This window comes from Furipterus horrens, unplaced genomic scaffold (genome assembly GCF_987537825.1).
Source record: "Furipterus horrens unplaced genomic scaffold, mFurHor1.1.pri manual_scaffold_2, whole genome shotgun sequence".
In the NCBI taxonomy this organism is placed as follows: domain Eukaryota; kingdom Metazoa; phylum Chordata; class Mammalia; order Chiroptera; family Furipteridae; genus Furipterus; species Furipterus horrens.
Genome location: NW_028327172.1, coordinates 72,197,657 through 72,222,598, shown reverse-complemented (window position 1 = coordinate 72,222,598; position 24,942 = coordinate 72,197,657). Strand labels below are relative to the sequence as shown.

Here is a 24,942-nt window from a genome sequence, read left to right as displayed (position 1 = left end):
ATGAGGTAGGCATTATTTCTCCTGTCCTCTCTCCCATTTTTTTTCAAGTATACATTGTTATTTAAAGATCATAAATGACTTGCCCAAAGTTTTAAGGACATTTAAAACAACAACAGAGAGGTAAGATTAGAATATTAGTTTACTAAAAGAGATGGTAATTATTTTTTAAAGGTTGGCCCAATGTCCATTAGAAGCATTTCATAACACAAAGGTAAAGAAAAAATATAATTTTATAGACTATCTACTGATCCATATATCACCACAGAACACCAGAGTCATTGTAACCCAAACTGAATTACTAACAAATTGAACAGCATTACTCTACAACTAAAAACAGTACTGCTTCCTTCATTTCCCCATATATCTTTCCTGATATTTTTTCACTTATACTAAACAAACCAGTCTATTCCACTAATAAGGCTGTATTTTAAAAGAAGTAAATAGGCCCGTGTAGCTCAGTTGATGTCCCAATACATTAAGGTTGTGGGTTTGATCCTTGGTCCGGGCACATACAAGAATCAACCAATGAATGCATAAATAAGTAGAACAACAAATCAATGTCTCTCTCTCTCCCTCCCTCTCTTTTTTTTTAAAAATCAATTTTTTAAAAAAGGTAAACAGATTTTGACTAGATTTCAATCATATGAACTGCTACCTTTTTCCAAATTATCTTAAACTTGTCTATATAACAGATTACAGAAACTACAACTGGTACTTGCAAAGCACAGCAGAAATATAAGACTGTCTAATACTTTAAATAACTACACAGTTTCAAAATAAATAGACTTAACAAATCCACATTTACCTCTGACATAGAAAGTGACTGCAACGTACCAAAATGTGCATACAGTGAACAGAAATAATTCCTATAAACACAAGGCTGATTGGTCCAAGCTATAGGGGAAAAAAATTATAAGGTTTAAATATTTAAGTTTCACAAAATTTAAGCTGCCTTATAAGCAATGAAGCAACGAACTAATAAATAGTTGTTGTAAATAAATATTTGTTGGACAAAATGGTTAAATAATTACTTGCATAAGGGAAAGCTAATAAACTGGGTACAGAGAGAATTTCAGTAATACTTTTCCACATATGATTCCATCTTATCAACTTGGCTATCTAAACCTATGAATACACAGTATACAGCTTCAACAAAGTAGAATGGAACACAACATCTTATTTAACATGAGATGGCAAGTTCTATCACTACTAGTGTCCCACCATAATAATTATATGCAACTATGAATTGTTATCTAAATGACTAAAAAAGCACTATATCAGTCTGGGATTGTAGGCAATCTGTTTCTTCTATAGATTGCTTAAATGAACACTTACTATGTATGAAAAATTGTGCCTAGAATATAATTTTTGAAAAAGTGGCATATAACAAATTTCAAATATTACTTATAATTAAAGTTATTCCTAAATTATTGGAACACAGACAAAATATTGCCGTTTATTTTATAATGAGAAATTTTTAAGTTTCTCTAAATTAGGGTGGGCAGTTAAATGCAGAGAAAGATAATTAAAACTGTTTTTTAGAAAACTTATCACTTAAAAAAGGTTAAATATAATCTTATTACTTCATAAGTGAATTCTCCCCTATCTATATTCTCTATAATTACAATAATTGATTCTAATAATACTTTAAATTTTTCAAAATAATTATTCCTTTTCTTAACTATTGTTCTTTAAATTTGAAAACTATGTATTTTATTCTGAATTTAAAAAACTATAAACTTTCACTAATACAAATGATCTGCTCTACAAATGTATTTGTTGATATGAGCACACTGCTTAAATCCCTGAAAATCCAAGAATAATAAGATATAAACATACCTGAAAAAATCAAATACTATTTTAGCATCTGTCAAATAATATATATTTAATTAGGTAGACAAAAATAATTAATTGTCATTTTTTGTTAGATACTATTATCATAGTTCACATAACTCTATCAATACAATGGCTAAATGATTACTAATTGTCACCTGACTATGTTTTAGTTGACAAGGCCAGATGATAAGTTGTAGTGATTTTTGCTGTACATTAAGACTGATAACTATATCTTAACTAGAGAGTCTTACCACTATGCCTGCATTCTTTATTGCCAATGGAAGTCCTAAAAGGCCAGTTCCAATATTTCCTTTAAGAAGATGTATAAGAGTTTGTAAAAATCTGAAAAGTAAACGTTGTAAGATTTAAACATTTTAGAACAAAAGCTATTAAAATCACACAGTCATGATTTTAGCATTAGGAGGTAACTGAAAATTAATCTAAGCAAGGAATCAACATTTCCATTCAACCCAAAGTTAAATGGGCCAGTGGTCATTTTTGGTTCAAGTTTCATCTTTGCCACTTAAAAAATAAAACACAGAGGGTTATTACGGAGATTAAATGAGATATTTAAGTAAAAGCATTTTGTAGATATTAGAGTAATAAAAGAAAAGTAATTTTCTCATAAGATTCTTTGCTGCTATAATATTCAGAACAGTGTTGATTGAAGATTATGACTGGGCTGCTAAGACAGATCAATTTATTGACATTGTCTATGTAACCATTGTACTAAACATATTTGATCTACGATCTGTGATCAGCATTAAAAAAAGTTAATTAAATGAAAAAACACACATTTTAAAACAATGTGTACAATCAGGTAAGATAAATACTAATTAACTTTTAGACTTTATGAACTCACTATGGGATTTCACCTCAGAAAAATTTCCAAGAGGCATCTGAAGGAGGTCTCTTGTCCAAGAAAAAAATAAATTAAACTAGGAAGAATAGCACAAGTTTTAAACTTATGAAATAAAAATGCCTGCTTAAAATCTTTTAGTTTATACTATTCTTATCAATTAAAATGTTACTTTGCTTAATCATTAAATTACCATTAGAATAAGAACTTACTCAAATCTATTAATGATGATAAAATAACAAAAAAGATTTTTAAGAAGTTCCACTGCATAAAGAAGGGTTTACTACCTACCTCTCACCATCTAACCCCTAACCATTTCAGAAGCAACTTCTCTTAAAATTTCTGTTCCTCTCAATCAGATCTCCCTCCAAGATCCACAGCATTTGTAGTAATTTTTATACACTGCTCTGTAATTTAGATGTACTTTTTTTCCCAAATAGACTACAAACACCTTGAGGGCAGGGACTATGTCTTTCATCTCAGTGTCTTTTGTAGTACCTAGTAAAGTTCCTCACCCATAGAATGAATGAAAAGAAAAGGAGACTATAAACCATAACACTTACGAAATACCCTCCTGATTATCAAGCTGGTAATGCTTCTGAACAGGTAGGAGCTCTTGCTCATGTTCTTCATCTGATGTCCCATCAAAATTCTGCTCATTTATTAAGGGTCTCATTACATCCATATCTTTAAAGAGAAAAACAAAGCACTTCGCTATTATTTTAAAAACTGGGTTAAAGCTAGTATAAATTAATGTTCTTAAGTAGTACACAGCACTGGTACTCACCTTTACAATTTCTAAATTAATTCACATTAATATTCTGAGCTTAAGTATTTTTAAAAAGAAACAACTTGACTTATTTGCTGGGTATTTTGTTTAGACTAAGCAGTACAAAGTGAAAAGCATAAATCTTCAATGCAAAACTTTTCCTGCTTTGTCTACATGAGGTTTATAGTAAATAATCATAGAATTATGGGATGAGAAATGTAAATAATCAAATGAATTTACATCTTGTTAGCTTCAAATCATACTATATATGAATATATAAGTAGTAATCATATTAAGTATTTAACAAAAATTATAAAGCCATTCTTAAAATTTTAGTATCAAAATTTGCTCATATCTATCATTCTTTAGCATGACTTTGCTTCTATCAGGAAAAGAGACAACACTAGCCATCAATGTCTATCTTATTCTAGTACATTTCACTGAATTCAGATTTATTGAGATGACTGATATGCATTATAATAAAGTCTGAAGTACAGGATATTTTAAAGACACGAAAGTTTGTTCCATTCAAATACAATAAACCTATATAACAGGGAGCTGGAGCAACCTAAATATTTAGTTGGGAATAAGTAATTGACATACAACTTTTTAAAACTTCTTATTTTGAAATAATTTCAAATTTACTTTAATTTTCAAGAATAGTACAAAAACCCTGACCAGTGTGACTCAGTTGGTTGGATGCTGTCCCGCAAAGCAAAAAGTTGCCTCTTCAATTCCCAGTCAAGGCACATGCCTGAGTTGCAGGTTCAGTCCCCAACTGATTGATGTTTTCGCTCTCTTTCTCCCTCCCTTCCCCATTCTCTAAAAATAAATAAAAATCTTTAAAAAAAGATTTATTACAATATATTTTTTAAAGAATAGTACAAAAAAACCTCTATGTATCCTTCTGCCACATGTGTTTTTTTCTCTCTCCAGCCTATATCACTTTTTATAAACTATTTGAGAGCAGGATACATATATCATGCCACTTTACCTACCCTATGTATTCTATAATAACAAAAATATTTTCTCGAATATTCACATTACAATTACCAAATCCAGGTAGTTTAACACTGATTCACTACTTTTATTTAATCTACATTCTATATTCCAATTTCTCAGTTGTGCCAATGTACTTCTCTTAATATTTTTTTCAGTGCAGGATCATCTACTGCATTTGCTTGAGCTATTACACTGCTCACCTTTGTCATTATGGCTTTTATGATGCCCTTAATCTTCTTTTCTTACTTAATTTTTTACTGTCTAATTTGTCAGTTTTTTTAATTTAAAATGTCTTTATTATTAATATGGTAAATACTGTCCCCTATTAAAAAACAATGACATTCACCTTTCAATCTGTCAAGCTTAGCTAAAAATTCATGTGTCTTTTACATCACATGTTGACATGATATAGGAAGCAGGATGCTAAAATCAATTTAATAGTCATTAAATAATTTCACACATATGCAGAATCTTGAACAGTGGTTATAGTTGAACATTAATGTAGGTACATGGGTATTCGGTGTACACCAATGAACTTAACAGAAGATGTGTTTGCATTGATTTCTGGTAACCAGCTTGCTTTCTGTGAATCTTTAAATACCCAATTCCAAAACTTCCAGCTCCTAGAGAAGGGTTTTGTCTTTTTGAATTTTCTCCGTTTTTTTTTCCTAGCTATTTTCCAGTGCTGCTTGTTCTTTAGTTATTCAACTGCTTTTAGTTTCTTCTTTAGTTTTTTTGTCTATCTCAGAGTCTCCAGAAGTTGACAGAGACAGCATTTTGTGCTGTGCTCTGTGGGGCCAGAGTAGGTGCCAAATCTGGACTCAGTCACTTCTTGCTTCCTGCTTTACAGCTTTCTTAAACTTATCTTACCTTTACGTTTTAAGGGCTGTTTTTGATAATAGTTTTACCATTTCCTGATTATGGGTTTTGTATTCTGAGGTGGTTCCTCATGCACTTTGGAACTGGTGATTAGTTCATTTCTTAAAGCTGAGGGTCTGTGAGCTGTTGTAACTTGAGGCTCTTCATTGGGTATGCCACTTGGAACTGCATGGTAAGTTACTGCTTTTGCTGGAGATACTCCATCGGAAAACAGCTGCCAAGAAACCAGCCATAATTCCACACGTGATGGCACATCATACTTGTGCAGCACACAGCCAGTATAGAGCCAGATCTTGTACCAGTTATGAACACATACCCTAGGAGCACACATGGCTGTTAAAATATGCTCACTATCTGGGTACCAAGTATAATATGAAGAATCAGAGGACACTAGTTTAGAAATGTTTGTAATTTTTAACATTCCACACTTTCATTTGTAGCCTCAGATTTCCAAATCCAGCCAGTACTAATATATTTCCATGAGGGCAACAGCAGGCTGCATTATGAGAACCAGTTCCAAAGTCAAACATAGGTTCACACTTCAAGTTAAAAATTGTCACTTTGGCAGGCATAAAATCATAAATAGCACAAAACTCAGTAGAAGTAGAATTGAAACTACATCATAAATGGGTCCATTTTTTGGTAATTGTACTACAGCACCTTCTCTGTTTGTTACAATGCAATGCAGCATTCATTACTCATAGAAGGAAGTTCCTGTCTTGTCAATAACACTTGTACTAGCTATTACCGACACAGATTTTTTATTCCATAACATCATAATCTTGTCTACCTCAAAGACCTTTATTGGCTAAAGCTGCATGAGGTCCACCAGTTTGGGTACCGATGTAGTCTAATAAAGAAAGGTGCACCCTTACTTCCTGAAACATTTGACAGCCACATGGTGTGGCTGCAGATCACGATGATCAGTAATTTTTTGCAAATGGCATTTATTTGCAATTGTATTGAAATTATTGTTTTCAAAAAAGTGAACTTCAACATTAACATTTCTGGCACAAATAGTTTCATCTTTTGACCAGGATGGACACTGATTTTGGATATTTTTTTCTGGATGAAAGACTTTAAACATGTCCCAGTTTTCACATCGTAAAGTTGGGAATCCCAGTTATGCCATCTTTGAAAGCAGTGTGTAAGGCTGCCATATTGCCAGGACAGTGTTTTGGGGCAAGAACTGAAGGCAAACTGCCTTTTGGAAACTGAAGAGGAGCAGAAGTCCTTAGTGACACTGATAGCATTTTGCTGTGTTGCCTGAGGTAAACAAGGTCCTATCATTATTAAAGATATCGACTTTGCAGTTTTTCCCAGATTCCCTTGGAAATACTGGGCTTTCTGTAAAATGTGGTGGTCCATTCACCAGGTACAGTCATTTTGTACTATCAGGAGTGGTGTAAACAGTGCTGCCTTGTCCTGGAAAGAGCTTGTCAATTTTTAATGGTACCTATTACCTATACAACAATTAATGGTCTTATTCCCCTTTCACCATTCTGTCTCTTATTCTCTCATTTGTTTAGTTGTGTTCTTTCTATTTGGCAATATATATGCTGCTTTACATACTGTTACACCAATCATGTCCCCACATATATCTGAGACTTATAGATACAATCAATGTATTAAATGTTTGCTATCAGTTTTCTGCCAGTTTCCTCAGTCATCCCTTGGCTGGAGGAAGTTCATTCTTTTGTAGAATTTGCATCAGAATGGGCTTGCTAAAATAAAGACTGATGTACTACTCTACCCCAAAGCTTCTGAATCAGCAGATCTGGGGTGGGCCTGAGAATATACGCATTTCTAACAGGTTTCCAGGTGATTCTGATGTTGCTGGTCTATGGACCACACTTTGAGAATCACTGCTCTAGTACTGGGTTGGCCAGAAAGCTCCTTTCTTTTTCTTCCATAAAATAGCTCTAGTACCGCTTAGTTGTCTTTAACTTAATTCAAAATAATTTTGTTAGATTATATTGTGACAGCTGTCATATCTGCGTGCATTTTAAAAAAACATCAAAATTTGTGAATTTGTGTCACCATTTTTTTAAATATGCTTTATTGATTATGCTGTTACAGTTGTTCCAATTTCTTTTCCCTTTGTTCCCCTCCACCCAGTGACATCCCTCCATCCAGTGCGTGTCACCATTTTAATACTGAAGATGGAAGAAAATATGCAACATTTTCAGCATGTTATGCTTTATTTCAAGAAAGGTAAAAACACAACTGAAATGCAAAAAAAAAAAACATTTATGCAGTGTATGGAGAAGGTGCTGTGACTGATCAAACATGTCAAAAGTGGTTTGCAAAGTTTCGAACTGGAGATGTCTCACTGGACAGTGCTCCAGTCAGGCAGACCAGTTGATGTGGATAGCGATCAAATCAAGACACTGAGAAAAATCAATGTTATACTATGTAGAAGACAGACAACATACTCAAAATATCTAAATCAATAAAGTTATTGGTGAAAACAAAAAAATGTGTCTTATTTTATGGGAAAAAATGTATGGGCTTTTTGGACAACTTAATAGATTCCTCAGGAAGGGTTTATGTGCCCAGTATTCCCTGAGTTTTTGAATGTTTTAAACCATTTTTCTATAGCCTTGACATGAAGGACAACATGATATATCATATTTGGTTCACACTTTCTATTCTTGAATTTCTTGAAAATGCTGCTCCACTCTTTCCTTGCTTTGTATGCTACTCTTGAGAAGTTTGATGCCAGACTAACTTTCTCAGTCATTGTAATTTGTTCTTTCTGCTAGAGGTCCTAAAGATTATATCTTCAGGTTGAGTGAACTGAGTCAATTTTCCCAGAGACACAGTGGGCCTTTTTGGCATGTAAGTTTAGTTTTCTCTTATTTATGGAAAATTTTCTTAGATGATAGCTTTAAATGTTTAATTCAAATATCTTGGTTTTCTTATTTAGAGGTTACATGTTAGGTAGTCTCTGCCTGCCTTCCATTTCAACCACATTCTCTTTGACCCTTTTGATGTCTTTCTCACCTCATTTAAATTATTTGAAATCCCATGACTCTATTAAATGTTAATATATTCTCCCTTGGACACCTTGTAATTTATTCTTTATTTATGATTTTTCCTGTTGCAAGGCATTTCATGGACAGCGATCATAGTTTGAGACTGTTCTATTCTATAAAGTGAAGTTTATTTAATAAATGATATTGACTTACTAGGTGGCTACAGGGAATAAGTGGCATGTCTTCTGGTCTTCTTTCATTTCTGCAGAATCTTCAGTTCCCCTATTACTTTTTTTCCACATCACTTCCATGATTCTGAGGGGCATCTCCACTGCTCTTTATATCTCCTCCTCCAGAAGCAATGTTTTGCAAAGGCTGCCCTGTCTACTCCTTCCCTGTACTTGGTGCTGTGAATTACAACTTCCAAACCTGACCTCTGTTTAGACTTTTACACTTTTATTAGACATTCTCTTTCTGAAAGGCATACTATGCTTTTTCTAAAGCCCCTGCTCCCCTCTCCTCTTTTCCACAGAGATTCTGAAGCCCCACCTCCTCATTCTTCATACTTGCAGCAGCAACAGAACTCTGCTTGAAGTCTGCTATTTTTTTCTATTTATAGATAATTTGAAGTTTACGATATCATGGGTCTCCTAGTAATGTTAAAAGAATACTTTTGTAAATGGGTTTACATGTGCTACTTGTTAAATTAACAGGTTTGTGAGAGGATATGTGGAGAGACAAGAATTTAGGCAGCCACCATTATGCTAGTACTAAGTGGAAATCAGCACAACAGTTTTTTCTAATAGTAAATTGCGCTTTAAGATATTGGAAGATACTTTATCTTTGTAATATATTTTGAAATTAGGATATGTGTCCAGCTTTATTCTTTTTTAAGATGGTTTTGGCTATCTGAGGTCCAATACTGGAATAAAGACAGATATATAGACCAATGGAACGCAACAGAGTGTCCAAAATAAATCTGTTCATATAAGGCCAACTGATTTTTGACAAGGGTGCCAAGAATATACAATGGGGAAAAATAGTCTCTTTCACAGAAGGTGCCATGAAAATTGTATATATGTATGTAAAAGAATGAAATTGGAGCTTTATCTTACACCATACACAAAAATCAACTTAAAATGCATTAAAGACTTAAATGTGAAACTTGAAACTGTAAAACTCCTACAAGAAAACATGGGAGGAAAGCTTCAGACATTAGTTTTGGCAATGATTTCAAATCTATGACACCAAAGGCATTGGCAAAAAAAGCAAAAATAGGTAAGTGGGACTACATCAAATTAAAAAGTTTTTGCACAGCAAAAACAATCAACACATTGAAAAGCTAACTTATAAGGAGGGGACCCCCCTGGAAAATGAATTATCTTCTGGACAGTGGGCCCCTTGTAGTACAGGCTTTCCCTGCTAGGTGAGTGTTCTAGGAACCCATCTGTATCAATGTACCAGCTGGTGTTGTTGACAGAGGCTGTGTTTGACTTCAGCAAACATTTTTTTAACTTTCAATGCATTTGCCCATTTCATGATGGGTGAATTATAAGTGCACATGCCCACAATGGGCTAAGTGCTCATCAGTTTTTGACCAAAAACAGTATGATGCCCACCCTCCCTATTCACCCCATTTTACCCAAGCAACTTTTGTTTCCTCAGATGAAAAGAGTCCTCAAAGGGAAATGTTTTGCCAGAAGCACTAAAAGGCATCAAAATTGAGAAGTTCAAAAACTGTTTTGAGCAGTGGAAAAAAAGTCTCAACAGGTGTATTGCATCAAGTGGAGAGCACTTTGAAAGTGAATGAAGTTTATATATGTAAGAATAAATACACAATTTTTTATAAATAAATTCAATTTTTTAGGGGTCCCCACTTGTATAGTCACCTTTTGTTTTAACAGATCCTATATCCTTTTCTGTTATACTCTATACAAAGTACGTTATTTGGTCAAACCTGTGTCTTAAGTTTATTAGGGCTTTTATAACAAAGTACTACGAAGTGGGTGACTTAAAAAACAGAAATTTATTATCTCTCACAGTCCTGGAGGCTAGAAGTCCAAAATCAAGGTGTTGACAGGGTTGGTTCCTTCTGAGGGATAAGGAGAGAAGGATCTCTTCCTGGCTTGTAGATGGCTGTCTTCAAGCCCACAGGGCAGTCTCCCTTTCTCTTGCTTCTGGCCTTTACACACACTGTTCCCTCCTGAATCTTCTACTCCCTCTTCTTCCCTTCCAATTTTTTCTAACCACTGTATTTCTAACTCACCCTTCTGTCTTCCCTAATCCCAAGTTCGGCTTAACTCTCTCTCCTAGGTGTTCTGATAGCACCATACAACTTCCCCAATATAGTACTTAACACATGGTATTGTAGTGGTCCATTTTACTTGTATGCATTCTCTAATTGACAGGGAGAATGTCTCACTTGTCTACTAATGTGTCCTCAATAATGAAAACAAATGAAGAAATAAATGCATGAAAGAAAAAAACAGCATGTTAAGGAAGACATATGAGTTCAATTTTTAAATCATGTAATCTGAGACATTGAATGAGCAGTTAAAACCAGGGTCTGGAAAGGAAGAAAGAATTCTGGGCTAAAGATAAAGATTTGAAAACTACATCAGAATGTGGGTATTAAATAACTAGGACCAAAAGGCAGGATGAGGTCCCTCAGAGACTGCATGGAGAAAAGCAGAGCTGAAGATGTATTTTAAGTTCAAGGAAAAAGACTGCAAAGGTAACAGAAAAGGAATAATAAAGCCTCCATTGAATTGAGTACAATAGACATATGAAATTGTGAGCTAAAGATTGAAGTTTTCAAATCAGTCTTGTCAAGAACCACAATCTCTTTCCTAAAAGCAGTTTCTAGCTCAGGTCAAGGAAGGCAGCCCCCATCACCACCACCAAACCTTACCTTGGCTAATTCACACTGTCATGTCACTGTTACCTCTGACTTCACCTCCTGTTCCTCCTTCCCGTGCTCACTCCTCTGAATGCTCATTCCCCGTCAGAGGTGTGGGGTAAAAAATTAGTGTTCACCTTCTCTCCTGGAACCACTCCATTGTGGAAAACCAGAAAGATGTGTATATGAAAGTGGTTAGCAGGATGCTACGGACTAAATGTTTCTGTTCCCGCAAATAATACATTAAACTACTATCCCCCAATGTGAACAGTATTAGGAGGTGGGGCCTTTGAGACATAATTAGGTTTAGATAAAGAAATGAGGGTGGAGCCCATGATGGGATTAGTGCACTTACAAAAAAAAGAATAGAGCTCTCTGTTTTTCCAGCATATATATGCAGACACAGCAAGAGAACAGTCACCTGTAAACCAGGAAGAGGGCTCCTATCAGGAACTGAATCAGCTAGCATTTGATCTTAGACCTCCCCACCTTCAGAACTGTGAGAAATAAATATTTGTTGAATAAGCTACCCCACTCATGGTAAATCTATGTTAAAGCAGCCTGAGCTAAAACACAGGAGTTACTTTTCCTGGCACAATTGATCCTAATAGCTTACCTTTTGATTTGCTAGCGAGAAGGGTGACAAAGACTAAGACGGCTTTTATGAACATCAGCATTGCAGGCAGAGCACACTACAGGAGCTGGTGCAGAGGCACAATTTCCCCACCAAATTTATTGATTTCTGGCCCTTCTCAAGAGCCTCTACTAATGTACTGTCATTGCCTCTCAGCAGTATCTACTGACAATAGCCCCTCATTACAAAAGGTCTATGCCTCCTGATTGAATGTATTCAATAAAAGAGAATATAATCATTTTAAATGCAGTTTCACAAGTATTAAAGGAGCCCCAATATATGTCAGGTACTATCATGCTGGGAATAAAGCAATTACTGAAACTAACAAAAATTCCTGCCTTCATGGAGCTCAAATTCTAGTGTGGGAAGGAGACAACAAATAAGATAGGTAAAATAGAGATCATGCTAGTGTTAAGTGCTAAGGAGAAAAATAGGGCTTGGGAGGGTGAGCCTGTAATTTTAGACAGGATAGCCAAGGTTTGCCCCACTAAGAAAGTTGGATTTTGAAGACCACAAGGAAGGCTGACAGTGAACAATGTAGCTGCCTCCGGGGAGAGCAATCAGGCAGTGGGAACAACAAAGGCAAAGGGTCTAACCAGGTAGAGTGCAGTGTGTTTAAATAGGAAGGAGGGCAGAGTAGCTAGTAGCTAGAGAGGAGTAACCAACAGAGAGCAGTAGGAGAGATCAGAGGATCACAAAGGACAGATGGTATATACACTTATACACCATACAAAGAGACATGAAAGCCACTAGAGCAGTGCTGACCAGCAGAACTATAATGTGAGCCACAAACATAATTAAAAATTTTTAATAACCATTTTTAAAAAGGAAAAGGCAACAAGTGAAATTAATATAAATAATATATTTAATTTAACCCAATATAGCTAAAGTATTATCATCTCAACATGTATTTAACATAAAAGATTAACAAGATATTTTACATTCTATTTTTCATACTAAGTCTTGGAAATCCAGTGTATATTTTACACTTATTTTAATTTGGACAAAACCATATTTCAAATGCACATATGGCCAAAGGCTACTGTACTTAGACAACACCACTGTAGAGAGTTTTGTATGAAGCGACATGATCTAATTTATATTTTAACCAGAATTTTTCTGGGCCTATCTTTGCATGTGTAAAATCAGAGCAATAACTTCTACTGCACAGGAGCTTAATGATAATGAAATGAGATGATGTATATGAAGCATGGAGCCTAGCCCCTGGCATATAGTAAAGTAAAAGTAACTACTAGTTTTCTTCCCTTTTTTACATAATGATAATATTAGAAGAAAATTACGCTATATAGGATTTTAAAATGTAACTCTTTGACAAAAAATTAGTTTACTAATAATAAATAATTCTGAGCATTTATGAACTATAAACTGTGGTATAATACTGAGTATACAAAGATAAGCAAAATACGTTATGCAAGACAGAAGAAAAAAGAGACTAGTAGAGGAGACAAAAACTTAAAAACCTAACATGGTAAAAACTTTAACAGTTAAACCATGTGAAATAGTCATACAACATAATAAAAAATTACAAAATCCAACTTATATTATACATAAACTCTATTATTTTCCAATGTCTTGCTGTAATTTTTGGCCAAGTGCTGAACTAAGATGATCTGGAAAATGCTATGTGATTACTATAGGTAAGAATTAACAATGCTTTATGAAATAGAATACTATAAAACAATGAACATCAAACTACTTAGACCTAATTATTTATATTTATGAATGGAAAAATTATAAGTAAAATTAGCTTCAGTCAATATTATACACTATACATTAGACATATATGTATACATTAATGGTGCATACAATTGGAACATTCTTTTTGTTTTTAAGTATATGTTGTTACAGTAGTTTCAATTTTTTTTCCCTTTTCTCCCCTCTGCCCAGTGCCCCCGTTCCCTCCAGCAATTACAACCCCCTTAGTTCATGTCCATGGGTCGTGCATATACGTTCTTTGGCTTCACCCTTTCCTATATTATTCTTAACTTCCCCTGTCAATTTTGTACCAACCAATTATGCTTCTTAATCCCTGCACCATTTCCCCATTTCTCCGCCTCCCCACTCCCAGCTGATAACCCTCCAAATAACCCCCATACCTATGATTCTGTTCCTATTATGGTTTACTTAGTTGTATTTTGTTCTCATTTTTTAGATTCAGTTGTTGATAGTTGTGGGTTTGTTGTCATTTTAGTGTTCATAGTTCTGATCTTCTTTTTCTTAAGTAAGTCCCTTTGACATTTCATATAATAATGGCTTGGTGATGATGAACTCCTTTAGCTTTACCTTGTCTGGGAAGCACTTCATCTGCCCTTCCATTCCAAATGATAGCCTTGCTGGATAGAGTAATCCTGGTTGCAGGTTGCCTTTCATCACATTGAATACTCCTTGCAAGTCCCTTCCTGCCTACAAAGTGTCCTTTGAGCAATCAGTGATAGTCCTATAGGCACCCCTATGTAGGCAACTCTCTGCCTCTCTCTTGCTGCCCCCAGGACTCTGTCTTTATCTTTCACCTTTGGCATCTCAATCATGATGCATCCAGGTGTGGTCCCCTCTGGGTCCAGCTCTCCCAGGGCCCTCTGTGCTTCCTTGACCTGTATGTCCATCTCCTTTGCAAAATTTGGGAAGTTTTCCCCGTTTTTTTCAATTCTTGCTTCCTCATTCTGCACTGGCTTTTTTTTTCTTCCTAATGATCCAAATCATTGATTTGAACCCCAGTTTTCTTCCCTTCACCATTGGTTTTGTGTGGATTTTCCTTCGTTTCATTGAGCATAGCCTTCATGCCTCCTCTTATGCGTTTGCCGTACTCAAGCATATCTGTCAAGCCTGTGAGCATCTTTATCACCAGTATTTTGAATTCTGCCTCTGTTAGGTTGTCTGTCTCCTCATCTGTGAGGTTGGCTATCTCCTTGTCGCTTAGCTCTCCCACTGGAACCTTGATCCATTCCCTCTTTTGGGCCATACTTCTCTGTCTCCTCATTCTGACAGGCTCTTGTGTTTATTTGCTTCTGTGTTCCAGGTAGAGCTGTCGCTCCTGTTATGTTGTAAGGCGCAAAGCCTTAGGGATTAGTCAGTGCAGGGCGATCTGTTTCACCACGTTGTGGCCCTATATGTGGGGGAGGGGTCTGAGAGGGAACAATGCTGCCTGCGTAACACTCGCCCCCCTTCCAGGCACCTCTTCTAACTCCGCATGGGACTGGCGCCTCTCCAACTGCTGTCCTGGCCATTGTTCCCAGAGTGGGTGGGTCTGCAAACATTCTAGGACCGTGGGGGCCCTTCAAACAAGCGGACCCTGCTGAGAGACTGGCAGTTTCTGCCTCCGCCCAAACCCCTACTGGTTGCAGTCAGAAGCAATGAGGCCCGACCTTCCCTGGTGCTGGCACTGTGAGCTGCCAGGACTGGTGAGAAGCTGGGAATACTCCCCAGGTGTGCCTCCTGACTTTTTAAAACATGTGACTGTGCTTTCTGCCAGCTGTCGCTACTGCAGATGCCGCCGCCACCACACCGCGTCCCCTCCACCCTGGCTCCGCCCCTCTCAACTGTCTGGATGAGCATTTCTTCCCTACATCTTTGTTTGCTAGACCTCCATGCAGTCTGTTCCTTTGGAACTTGCAGTTGTCTTCAGTTCTGAGGCAGTTGCACTCCTTCCTAGCTGTGGAGGGAGACGCAGCACGTCTGTCTACACCTCCATCTTGGCCGGAAGTCCAATTGGAACGCTCTTAAATTAGGCAGTGCTTGTATGCCATATTATATTGCTCAATTAGTTCAACCTCAATTTCCTAACCTCAAATCAACCTAAATTTTCATTTTTAATCAGAAGATACAAAAATCACATTAATTTAACAATATGTACTGAAACCTTAAAAATATCCTTTTCACTTAGTAATTCCACTTTTGATAAACTAGTATATCAAGAAAAAACTTCTGCATGAAGACGTTAATTGAAACATTATTTATGTTAAGAATTTAGAAACAACCTAAATGTGCAACAATCAGAAAATTGGTAAATTAACTACACAGTGCATCTACTTTATAAAGTATTACAATAACATTAAATTATGGTTTTGAAGTCCGGGTAAAGCAGGCAAAAGTGTAACATATGCTGAATTGGAAAAAGATGAATAATCACAGTGTGAGTTCAATAATGTTGTCATTTTTTTGTTTTATTTTTGAAGACTAGTTTTGCTCAGTACAGAATTCTAGGTTGACAGTTAATTCTTCTGTTGTTTTTTTATTTTTTAGAGAGGGAGAAAGAAAGAAAGAGGAACATCAACATGAGAGGCAACAACCTCTCATACACACCCAGACAGGGTACCGAACCCACAACCTGGGCATGTGCCGTGAGAGGGAACTGCACCATTTGCTTTGTGGGACAACACTGAACCAACTGAGTCACACCAGTAAGGGTTGTTTTCAGCATTTTAAAATGTTGGTTCACTTCTTGTCTTCTGGTGTCCATGCAATAATGTTTTAAAAAGATAAATAAAAATGGAAGAAAGGAAATATATCAAAATGTCTTTCAGACATCTCAAACTTAACATTTCCCCACACTGAATGAACTTCCTTATTACCACCCAAATGGCTCCTCCTGTGGCTTTATCCATCTACTGCTGTGTAACAATTTAGGGCTCTTGTCAGGAGGCCTCAGTTCCATATATCATGGACCCTTCCTTATGGCTGCTTACAACACGGTGATTGGCCTCCTCCCTAGTGAGTGAATCCAAAAGAGAGAGAGAGCAAGGCATAATGCCCATTAGGATCTAGGTGTAAAGTCACACATTTTCACTTCCGCCATAATCTATTCTTTAGAAGAAAGTTATTAAATTCAGCCCACAACTCAGAGGGAAGGAAATTAAGTTCCTCTGTGAAGAAACATCAAAGAATATTATAAACATTAAAGACATATTATAAAAACACTATAACATCTCAGTTGATTGAAATATCTAGTTTCTCATCCAATCTGTTAGAAAATCATTCTGGTTCTACTTTCAAAATATATCCAGAGTCCAGCTATTTCTCTCTACTCCCTCTGCTACACCCATACTGCTGTGAAGGACATGAAAATCTCTTTCTTGAACTGCTGAAATATCCTTCTCCTACTTTGCCCCTTACAGTCTATTCTTCACATAGCAGCCAGGGCAATCCTTTTAGAATTTAAGTCAGATCATGTCATTCTTCTGCTGAAACCCATTCTCTCAGAGTGAAAGCCAAAGTCTTTACATGACCTTTAAGATTCTACATAATCTGGCCTCATCACCACTTTAATCATTCTGCTTTGGCCACCCTGGTCTCCTTCATATTTCTGTCTTTAGGTGTTCTTTCTACCTGAGATGGTCTTTCCCCAGATATCCACGTAACTAATTACCTCACCTCTTCCAAGTCTTTGCTCAAATCTCACCTTTTCTGTAAGGTCCATCCTGACCACTTTATAAAATACTATAAACTACCTTGCCCCTAACCTCATTCCTGATTTCCCTTACTCAGCTGTTTTTCCCCATAGCACTTCTTACCTGATGCACTATGTAATTAACTATTGTTTGTTTCCTCTTACTAGAATATAAGCTCCATGAGAGCAGGAATCTTGATCTGTTTTGTTCATGAAGGTATCGCATGTGCCTAAAACAGTGCCTGGCATACAGGAGCAGTGCACTAAATGTGTTGAATTAATGAACAGACATAACTTTTTTTCAAAATTAAAATAACCTGGAACCCTTTTTTTTCAGTTAATAAAAATGTCGATGATGACTTTCCATATTATTTTCAATGGCCTTTCAGTAGATAGCTATATGGCCATACCACAACTTACATAAACAAGTTTCTTTAACTGACCATTTAGATAGTTATCAGTTTTTCTCTATTACAAATAATGTAATGAACATCTCTTGATACAAGTATTTATTACATGACTTATTTCTTTGGGATATATTTATAGAAGTAGAATTGCTGGATCAAAGGATGTGTGCATTGTTAAGAATAAATTATTATACTGCTCTTACCAGCAATGCATGAGAATGCACATTTCCTCAAATCCTCAGCTAGATGGGTTATTAATGAATTAAAAATCAGATAATGTTGTAGAATTGTGCGCCTAAAACCTGAATAATTTTGTTAACCAGTGTCAGCCCAATAAATTCAATAAAAAGGGAAAAAAGAAAAAATAGAAGTCAGATAAAACCTAGGTTTGTATTTGGGTTCTGGCATTAATGAGCTTACATTATTGCATCTATAAAATGGGGATAATAGTAGCACCTACCTCCCCCCATTACTGTGAGGATTAAAAGAGACAGTGTATACGTAAAGCATTTACTTAGTACACTATGTGACCCACAGTAAACATTCAATAAAATGCTGAGTTTATTTCTACCATGATTATGACTCAAAAGAAATCAAGTTAAAGTACCCTACAATTATTATAGGACTGTCCACCAATTAGTTACTACAATAAAGTATTTCTTTAAAGTTCAACTTCTCTTTTAATCATTTAACATCAAATTAAAAATATTCCTAAATGCAAATAACTGGGGGGAACAATATTACTACCCTGACCCATACTTTTGTCTTCCTTTTGACAGCAGGAAACCGTAAGGATGTTTTATATTCCCTGGCTTGCCTTTGACCTGTACACACTGAGCACCACACCCCCAACACACACACCCAGACACAGACACTGAGAAAAGAAAGGGCGTTTTAAGCTGCTGCTCCACCTTGATCAGTAACCAAGGGACACAGTAAATTCCTAATCAAAGTCTTCGGTGGGCTAGCCACGTATACTTCCAATTAAAACAGTCAGTACAGAAGGAAGTGTCTATTTTTTCTTCAGCATGATAAAAATGCAAAAAGAATTGCTTCCCATGACTTCTCTGACTACAGGCGCTTGGCGACCCTACCTTATCTTGTATACTCTCCCCACCTGATGTAAAACTGTTAATCCTTGAATGTAATTAACTAATTAAAACTGCTAGAGCATAGCTGAGTTTTCTTGGCCCTCCTGCCTATATGAACATCTCCTCACTCCCCTAAAGTGAGAGCACCATTAAGCCTTCTTGCTCTCTGGCAATATTCTCTGATGGGCCCAAATAAAAATCTCTTTCTTAAATCTACAAACGTTCAAGTCTTCTCTTCGTTTCACGCGCGCATACCCACACACACACGCCCCACCCACCACCCATTTTAACACACACACCCACCCCACCCACCACCCATTTTAACACACACATCCCCCCCACCACCCTTTTTAACACACACACACCCCCCACCCCCCACCCGTTTTAACGCCCTTTGTACACCCTGATCGGTCTCAGCTCATCTCAAAAGTCTCTGGGAGGTTTCCCTTGCTGAGTTATAAATTCAAACCCGTGCCAGACCCAAAATACCAATAGTCCTGACCATAACAAGCAAACAACAAACAAACTCGACTTCTCTCCTTAGGACTAGCAAACTAAATCCGGATGCTGCCCGGACACTAGTGTGCGGGCACGGCTGGCAGCTATCCGGGCTCCCGCACTCGCCTCCCCCGCCAAGGCCAAGTTTAGGCCGGGAGCCCCGGCGCATCCCACGGACGCGCACCCCGCTCCACGTCCGCCAGCACTCCTGCCCACACGCAACACCCACCTAGCTCCTCGTGCTCCGCCGACTCGATCGCCGCCGGCGCCGCCGCTTCCATCTCTCGGGGGTCTCCAGGACGCCGCCGCCCCGGTGCGAGCTCTCTTGCCTCTGCGTGACCAACGTCAGGCCGAGACCTCCCCAGCCGAGCGGACCTACGCCCGGCGCCCGCCTGTGGCTCCGCCGCACCCCGCCTGCGCGAGGAGGAGCATGCGCAGTGGGGCCGCCCGGCCCCGCCCAGGTCCTGGCTCAAGGGGCCCTCCTGGGATTCGGAGGAGGCTGTCAGCGAAGGGCACTGAGGTAGCCAACCCGAGCGAGGCTGGAGAAAAGTAGGATAATAGGAGAGGAGGGACGCTCTAGAGACAACGGGGAGTTGGAGGAGAGGCATGTTTTTAACATGACCATGACCTTAAATTTGAGGAGCCCATGTATTTGCAAGGCTTTAGCATTCCATAAGACACCTTGGAGAATAAACAGTAGGAGGGGATTTGCTCCTATCCCTGTTGGAGTCCCGGCTGTTCCTTGGTTATCGGCCTCCCTTTGACCCAATTTAGAGATATGGGGTGCACGGGCATAGAATTTAATTCAGTCAAATGATTTCACTTTAAAGATTTTTCAATGTTCTTCGAAGATATTTGACGTTAGCCGCAATGCTGAAAGGAAATCAAGATTAAGAGTAATTATATTGATGGGGTGTCAAATATTCTTAAGCACTATAAATGCATTGTCTTATTTAATTCTGATGAGAAATCTGTGAGATCATTCTTATGTTTCTATCCATTCTATAAATGAGGGAATTGAGGCACATGGAGCTAAGGAACTTGTCCAAGAATAGTAAACGCCTAAGTGGCAAAGATGGAATTTTACCTGCAGCCGGAGCTGGGACTCTCAGATGGGTGCCAGTAAATATTTGCTGAATGAGTGGATGAAGCATGCTTTCAATAGGAAGGAACATTATTTAAACTTTGACATTACTTTCATTTTTTTCACTTCATAGTTCATTAAAGTCAGGACACCAGACGACACTTTTTGTTTCTGTTGGTTTCATTTCAATGGGAGTCTTCCTAGAAAAGTTGTGGAGGGTTTTATTGGGGGGCGGGGAGGTGTCCAATTTCTAGGATTACTGATGTAACTACATGGTGGTGGTGTTAAATATTTAAAATTCCAAAATTAAAAAGGTACACAATTACATAATATCTGAATCTTTCCTCCTGTTGCTTCCTTTATAGGTTCCACTAGTGGTAATGATGGTTTGCCAAAACCCTGTGTTTTCCTTTAGGTTAACTGTACTCACTCACTCACACACATGCAAACACCAAAGAAAGGTTTTATTTAAAATGCTCCTGACACATAACAAAGATGATGGGGAGAAAACTCAATCCTGGATTATAACTAGAGAAATAGTCCCTAAACTGTGTTGGAGTGGGACACCTGTTTAGAGAGCAGTGGGAGAAAAGACAGTCATCAGACAGGTAATTGCCCATAAAACCACCCATTGTTGTGAGAATACGAGACAGTGTCTTGAAAGAGGAACGTTATCCTTTGAGTGTTAAAACGGATCAAAAGTCACTGTCCTGAAATCTCAGGATGAGGAAAAGCAAATCTGGCAGTGTGGAAGAAAAAGAAGTCTGATACACAATGGAATCCTGTATATAACTTTTAACTCACCCAAAACTTAACTACTAATAGCCTATACTGTTGACTGGAAGCCTTACCAATAACACAAAAGTTGATTAACATACATTTTGTATGTTACATGTATTGTATACTGCATTCTTACAATAAAGTAAGCTAGAAAAAAGAAAATCTTATTAAGAAAATCATAAGGAAAAGGAAATATATTTACAATACTGTACTATATGTGTTGATATTGTAAGTTTATATTATCTGCTTATAAGATGAATCATGTGAGTACCTACATAGTCTTTCATAAAACACTGTATATGTTATACATCTTAACACTAGACATCAAAAATGAAAGTACAATGTGATAAAGGACTCCATATTCATTTCGATATAATGATTCATGCATTGATAACAAAAAAGCAACAATATGATTGCTTCACAGTACCCTAGCCTATACCCTAATGAATAAATTATTATAAAATTTCTATGGCATGCAGTATTGCAGTTACATTCATAGCACTGGAAACATTGTTACTTTTTTAAGATATCACTTATCTGTGATGATAAGCTGATACACAGTTTCTCCAATTGAGAGAGAGAGAGACATAGATGGGGGGCAAGCATACTGTATAGCATTGTAATTCTTTGAAAGCAAAGTTATAAAATAGTAAAAATTTAACAAATTATTAATTTTAAAGGAAATATCCCTCTCTTTATACCTATGTAAGGCTAAGCTAAGCACTTTTATACAAGTCTTGTGCACTGTGAATACTTAGGCAATGATGATGGCATAAGAATGTCTCGTACAGTTATTAGATTTTCACACAGACACAGACCATAAATGACAGGTACGTTTAGTAACTGCACAGCATTATGTGATATACTATTTGTTAAGTGAAAGTGGATCATTATAAAGGTTTTTTTATCCTCTGTCTTCACTTTGAGTAGGCTGAGAAGGAGGAGGAGGAAAAGGGGTGGGTTGGTTTTGCTATCTCGGGGTGGCAGAGGCTGTGGAAAAGATGGAGAAGGAAGTGGAGGCAGGCACACTCAGAGTAACTTTATAGAAATATACTATAATTTCTGTCTGGCTTTTTGTTCTATTTCTCTAAAAATATTTCTATATGATACCAGTCCTCCTTCCACTGTTTGCTCTAGTGTCAGTGCCATATCACAGAAGGGTCCACATGGTAAAAGAAGTCAAAAGCAGTCTTGAATATTCGGAACCCTTCTTCCAGATTGTTTGATGTCAGTTTGTCTCCTGGCTCTGCTTCTTCCGTGTCTTCTTCATCGTCTGGGGATGCTTCAGAAGCACTCATCTCCATCAAGTTGTCTTCTGTTATTTCCTCTGGTGTGATGTCTGCTGACTCTTGAATTTCTCCAAGATCCATATCTTGAAAACCCTTCATGCCCCACCTTTTTTTTTTTGGTCATATCTACAACCTCTTCTATGATTCTTTTGATTGGCTCTATCATAAACCTTGTGAAGTCATGTACAATGTGAAGACACAGTTTTCTCCAGCAGGAATTTACTGTTTTAGGCTTGGTGGCTTTTGTGCCTTTTTCTATAACAACCATGGCATCTTCAATGGTATAATTCATTATGTTCTATCAGGGTCCTCTTTCATGGCATTGACAATCCTTACTAATAAATATCCTTTGTGGCATTTTTTCCCCAGAATAGGATAATTTTCTCTGCATCGAAAAAAACATTTAGGCAGGTATTCTTTCTCTTCAATGATTTTGTTAATGGCCTGTGGGAATTTGTATGCTGCCTCTTGGCCAGCAGAAGCAGCTTCTGTTATCTCGACATTTTTAAGTCAAATCTCTTTCTGAAGTCACCAAACCATTCTTTGCTGGCATTCAATCCTCCAGCTTTAGCTCCTTCACCTTCCTTTTCCTTTAAGATAGCATATAATGACTTCACTTTTCCTTTCTTATAGCAATCCTGCACCCACATAAAAGCTGCATTTTCAATAGAGATAAAAATGTATTTTGCAAAAAAGTACAAGATTTCCACACCTGGAGTAGCTGCAGTGACAGTTTCATGAATTTCCCTTTTTTTTTTTTTTTTCCTAATGGTTCCTGAACTGGACTTATTTATCTTGAAATGGCCGGCAAGCGCAGCTGCAGACCTGAATCTACAGCACATATCAAGCAATTCAACTTGTAATATCATGACTTTTCTCTGCTTCTTGGGAGCACTTCATACCATTACTAATGGCACTTTTTATGGATCCCATGGTGTTAGGCAAGGTTTAGAGTATTACACTAAACAGGATGAAAGATACACGAGAACCATGAGAGATTACTTTTTGCTGCAAAATGCAATTTACTGGAGCAATGAACTACTCATGTGGAGATGATTAACATCACTTAGCATTTTAATGGGATACCCACAACACTTGACTTCACTGCAATAGCAATGGGAGGTAGCTACAAAATTAGTACAATAGTGCAATATGTAGTATAGTAAATTTCATGCAGTTATGATTTAATACTGTATCTTTACATTTGTTTACATTTCTCTCAACTGAAGATAGCTCCATGTATGGTCTGTGTTTGGGAAGTTTTGATAAATTTTATGTCTTTACAATAGATTTATGTGTATTTTGTGGTAGTAAATGATAAAATAGACTCCATCGTCGTCGTCGTCGGCAGCCGTCCGTCTCGAGAGACGATGGCGTAGCTTCCTGAGAGTCTATCTGCACCGCCGAGAATGGCTGTGCAGTCCGATTCGGGAGTGACAATCCCTGCCGCACTTGGTACAGGTGAAGGCAGATGGCCGTTGTTGCTGCTGTTGACGCTGCTTCCGCCTCGATCTTTTCTGGACCGCCTCCTCGTTGCGCGCAGCCTCTGCCCGTGACGTACCTTGCCTGACCGCGAGCCTCCAGGCTAGGCGGTCGTCTGCTTGAACTTCCCATGTGTTGAGATTGATGGAGCATTGTGTCATGTCCTTTTTGCAGATGTCTTTGAACCGCAGTAAAATAGACTAATATTTATATATTTTATGAATTCATAACATACTATTTTCTTAATTTTTAAATATTTCTAGGCTATACAGTTCATCTTCAAGATTTTTCAAATTTTCAAAGTTATCCAAAATTTTTTTCTAATATTTTTACTGAAAATATATGCAAATATATGGACCTTGTTCAAAACCATGTTGTTCAAGGGTCAACTGTACTATCTATGTGCCATGCACTTGATAACACTCTCCAGTTGACTTCCATTTTTGCCCCCACATCTACTTTCCCTCCTTTTCCATCTTGCTCTGGGCCCTGGAATGCTATCCCATATAGTGTTTCACAGGGTTCCCTGAACTCTGGCTTCCAGTTTCATTGTAAGTAGCTCTTCTACCTGACCCTCTCAATCAGCACTTTGTGTGAGTATGTATGCTATTCCCTAGCAAGACCCTTATAAATGCACATACACAATCTCATTTATTTCTCTAAAACAACAACAGCAACAATTTCAACTATTATCTCCATCTTACAAGCGAAGAAACTGAAATTGAGAGAAGTTAAGCAATTTGCTCAAAATCCAGCAGTAGAGTCAAGATTCAACTATACTATCTCCAGAAACCTTTATTCAGGCAATGGGAAGTGACATCCTCATCCCAGAAAGTTCTTAAAACTTGGAATCCTATGGGCTTTCATTATCATCTCAGTAACTTTGTTGGGAATGGTTATTGATACAGTCCAATAAGTCTCAGGTAGGAGGACAACAGTTACTGAAGCAGCTGTTGCCTCGATTTGAGCTAAAAACCCAGACATTCCTGTGATGTCGTCACTCACTTTGCCTATCCATCAGCCTCTTTCCCTTTCTTCAGGGTTGTTAAAT

At 37.3% G+C, this 24,942-nt stretch overlaps 1 protein-coding gene and 1 pseudogene across 2 annotated transcripts in view; both read right to left on the bottom strand.

Annotated features, from left to right (window-relative positions):
• The window catches only part of SLC36A4 (solute carrier family 36 member 4), a 52,732-nt gene extending 33,067 nt beyond the window's left edge, over positions 1-19,665 (bottom strand). The window contains exons 1-4 of one of the 2 annotated variants that reach the window (XM_090265867.1): positions 19,486-19,665; positions 3,259-3,382; positions 2,088-2,178; positions 806-894 (exon numbers count right to left, since the gene is read on the bottom strand). In XM_090265867.1, the coding sequence (XP_090121993.1) occupies positions 806-894; positions 2,088-2,178; positions 3,259-3,382; positions 19,486-19,537 (356 nt within the window). In that variant the 5' untranslated portion in view covers positions 19,538-19,665. Of the gene's footprint in view, positions 1-805; positions 895-2,087; positions 2,179-3,258; positions 3,383-19,485 lie in introns of those variants that run through there. The other variant, XM_090265868.1, reaches the window with a different exon arrangement.
• Positions 5,060-6,232, bottom strand: LOC150018808 (eukaryotic translation initiation factor 2A-like; annotated as a pseudogene).
• Positions 19,666-24,942: the final 5,277 nt, after the last annotated feature.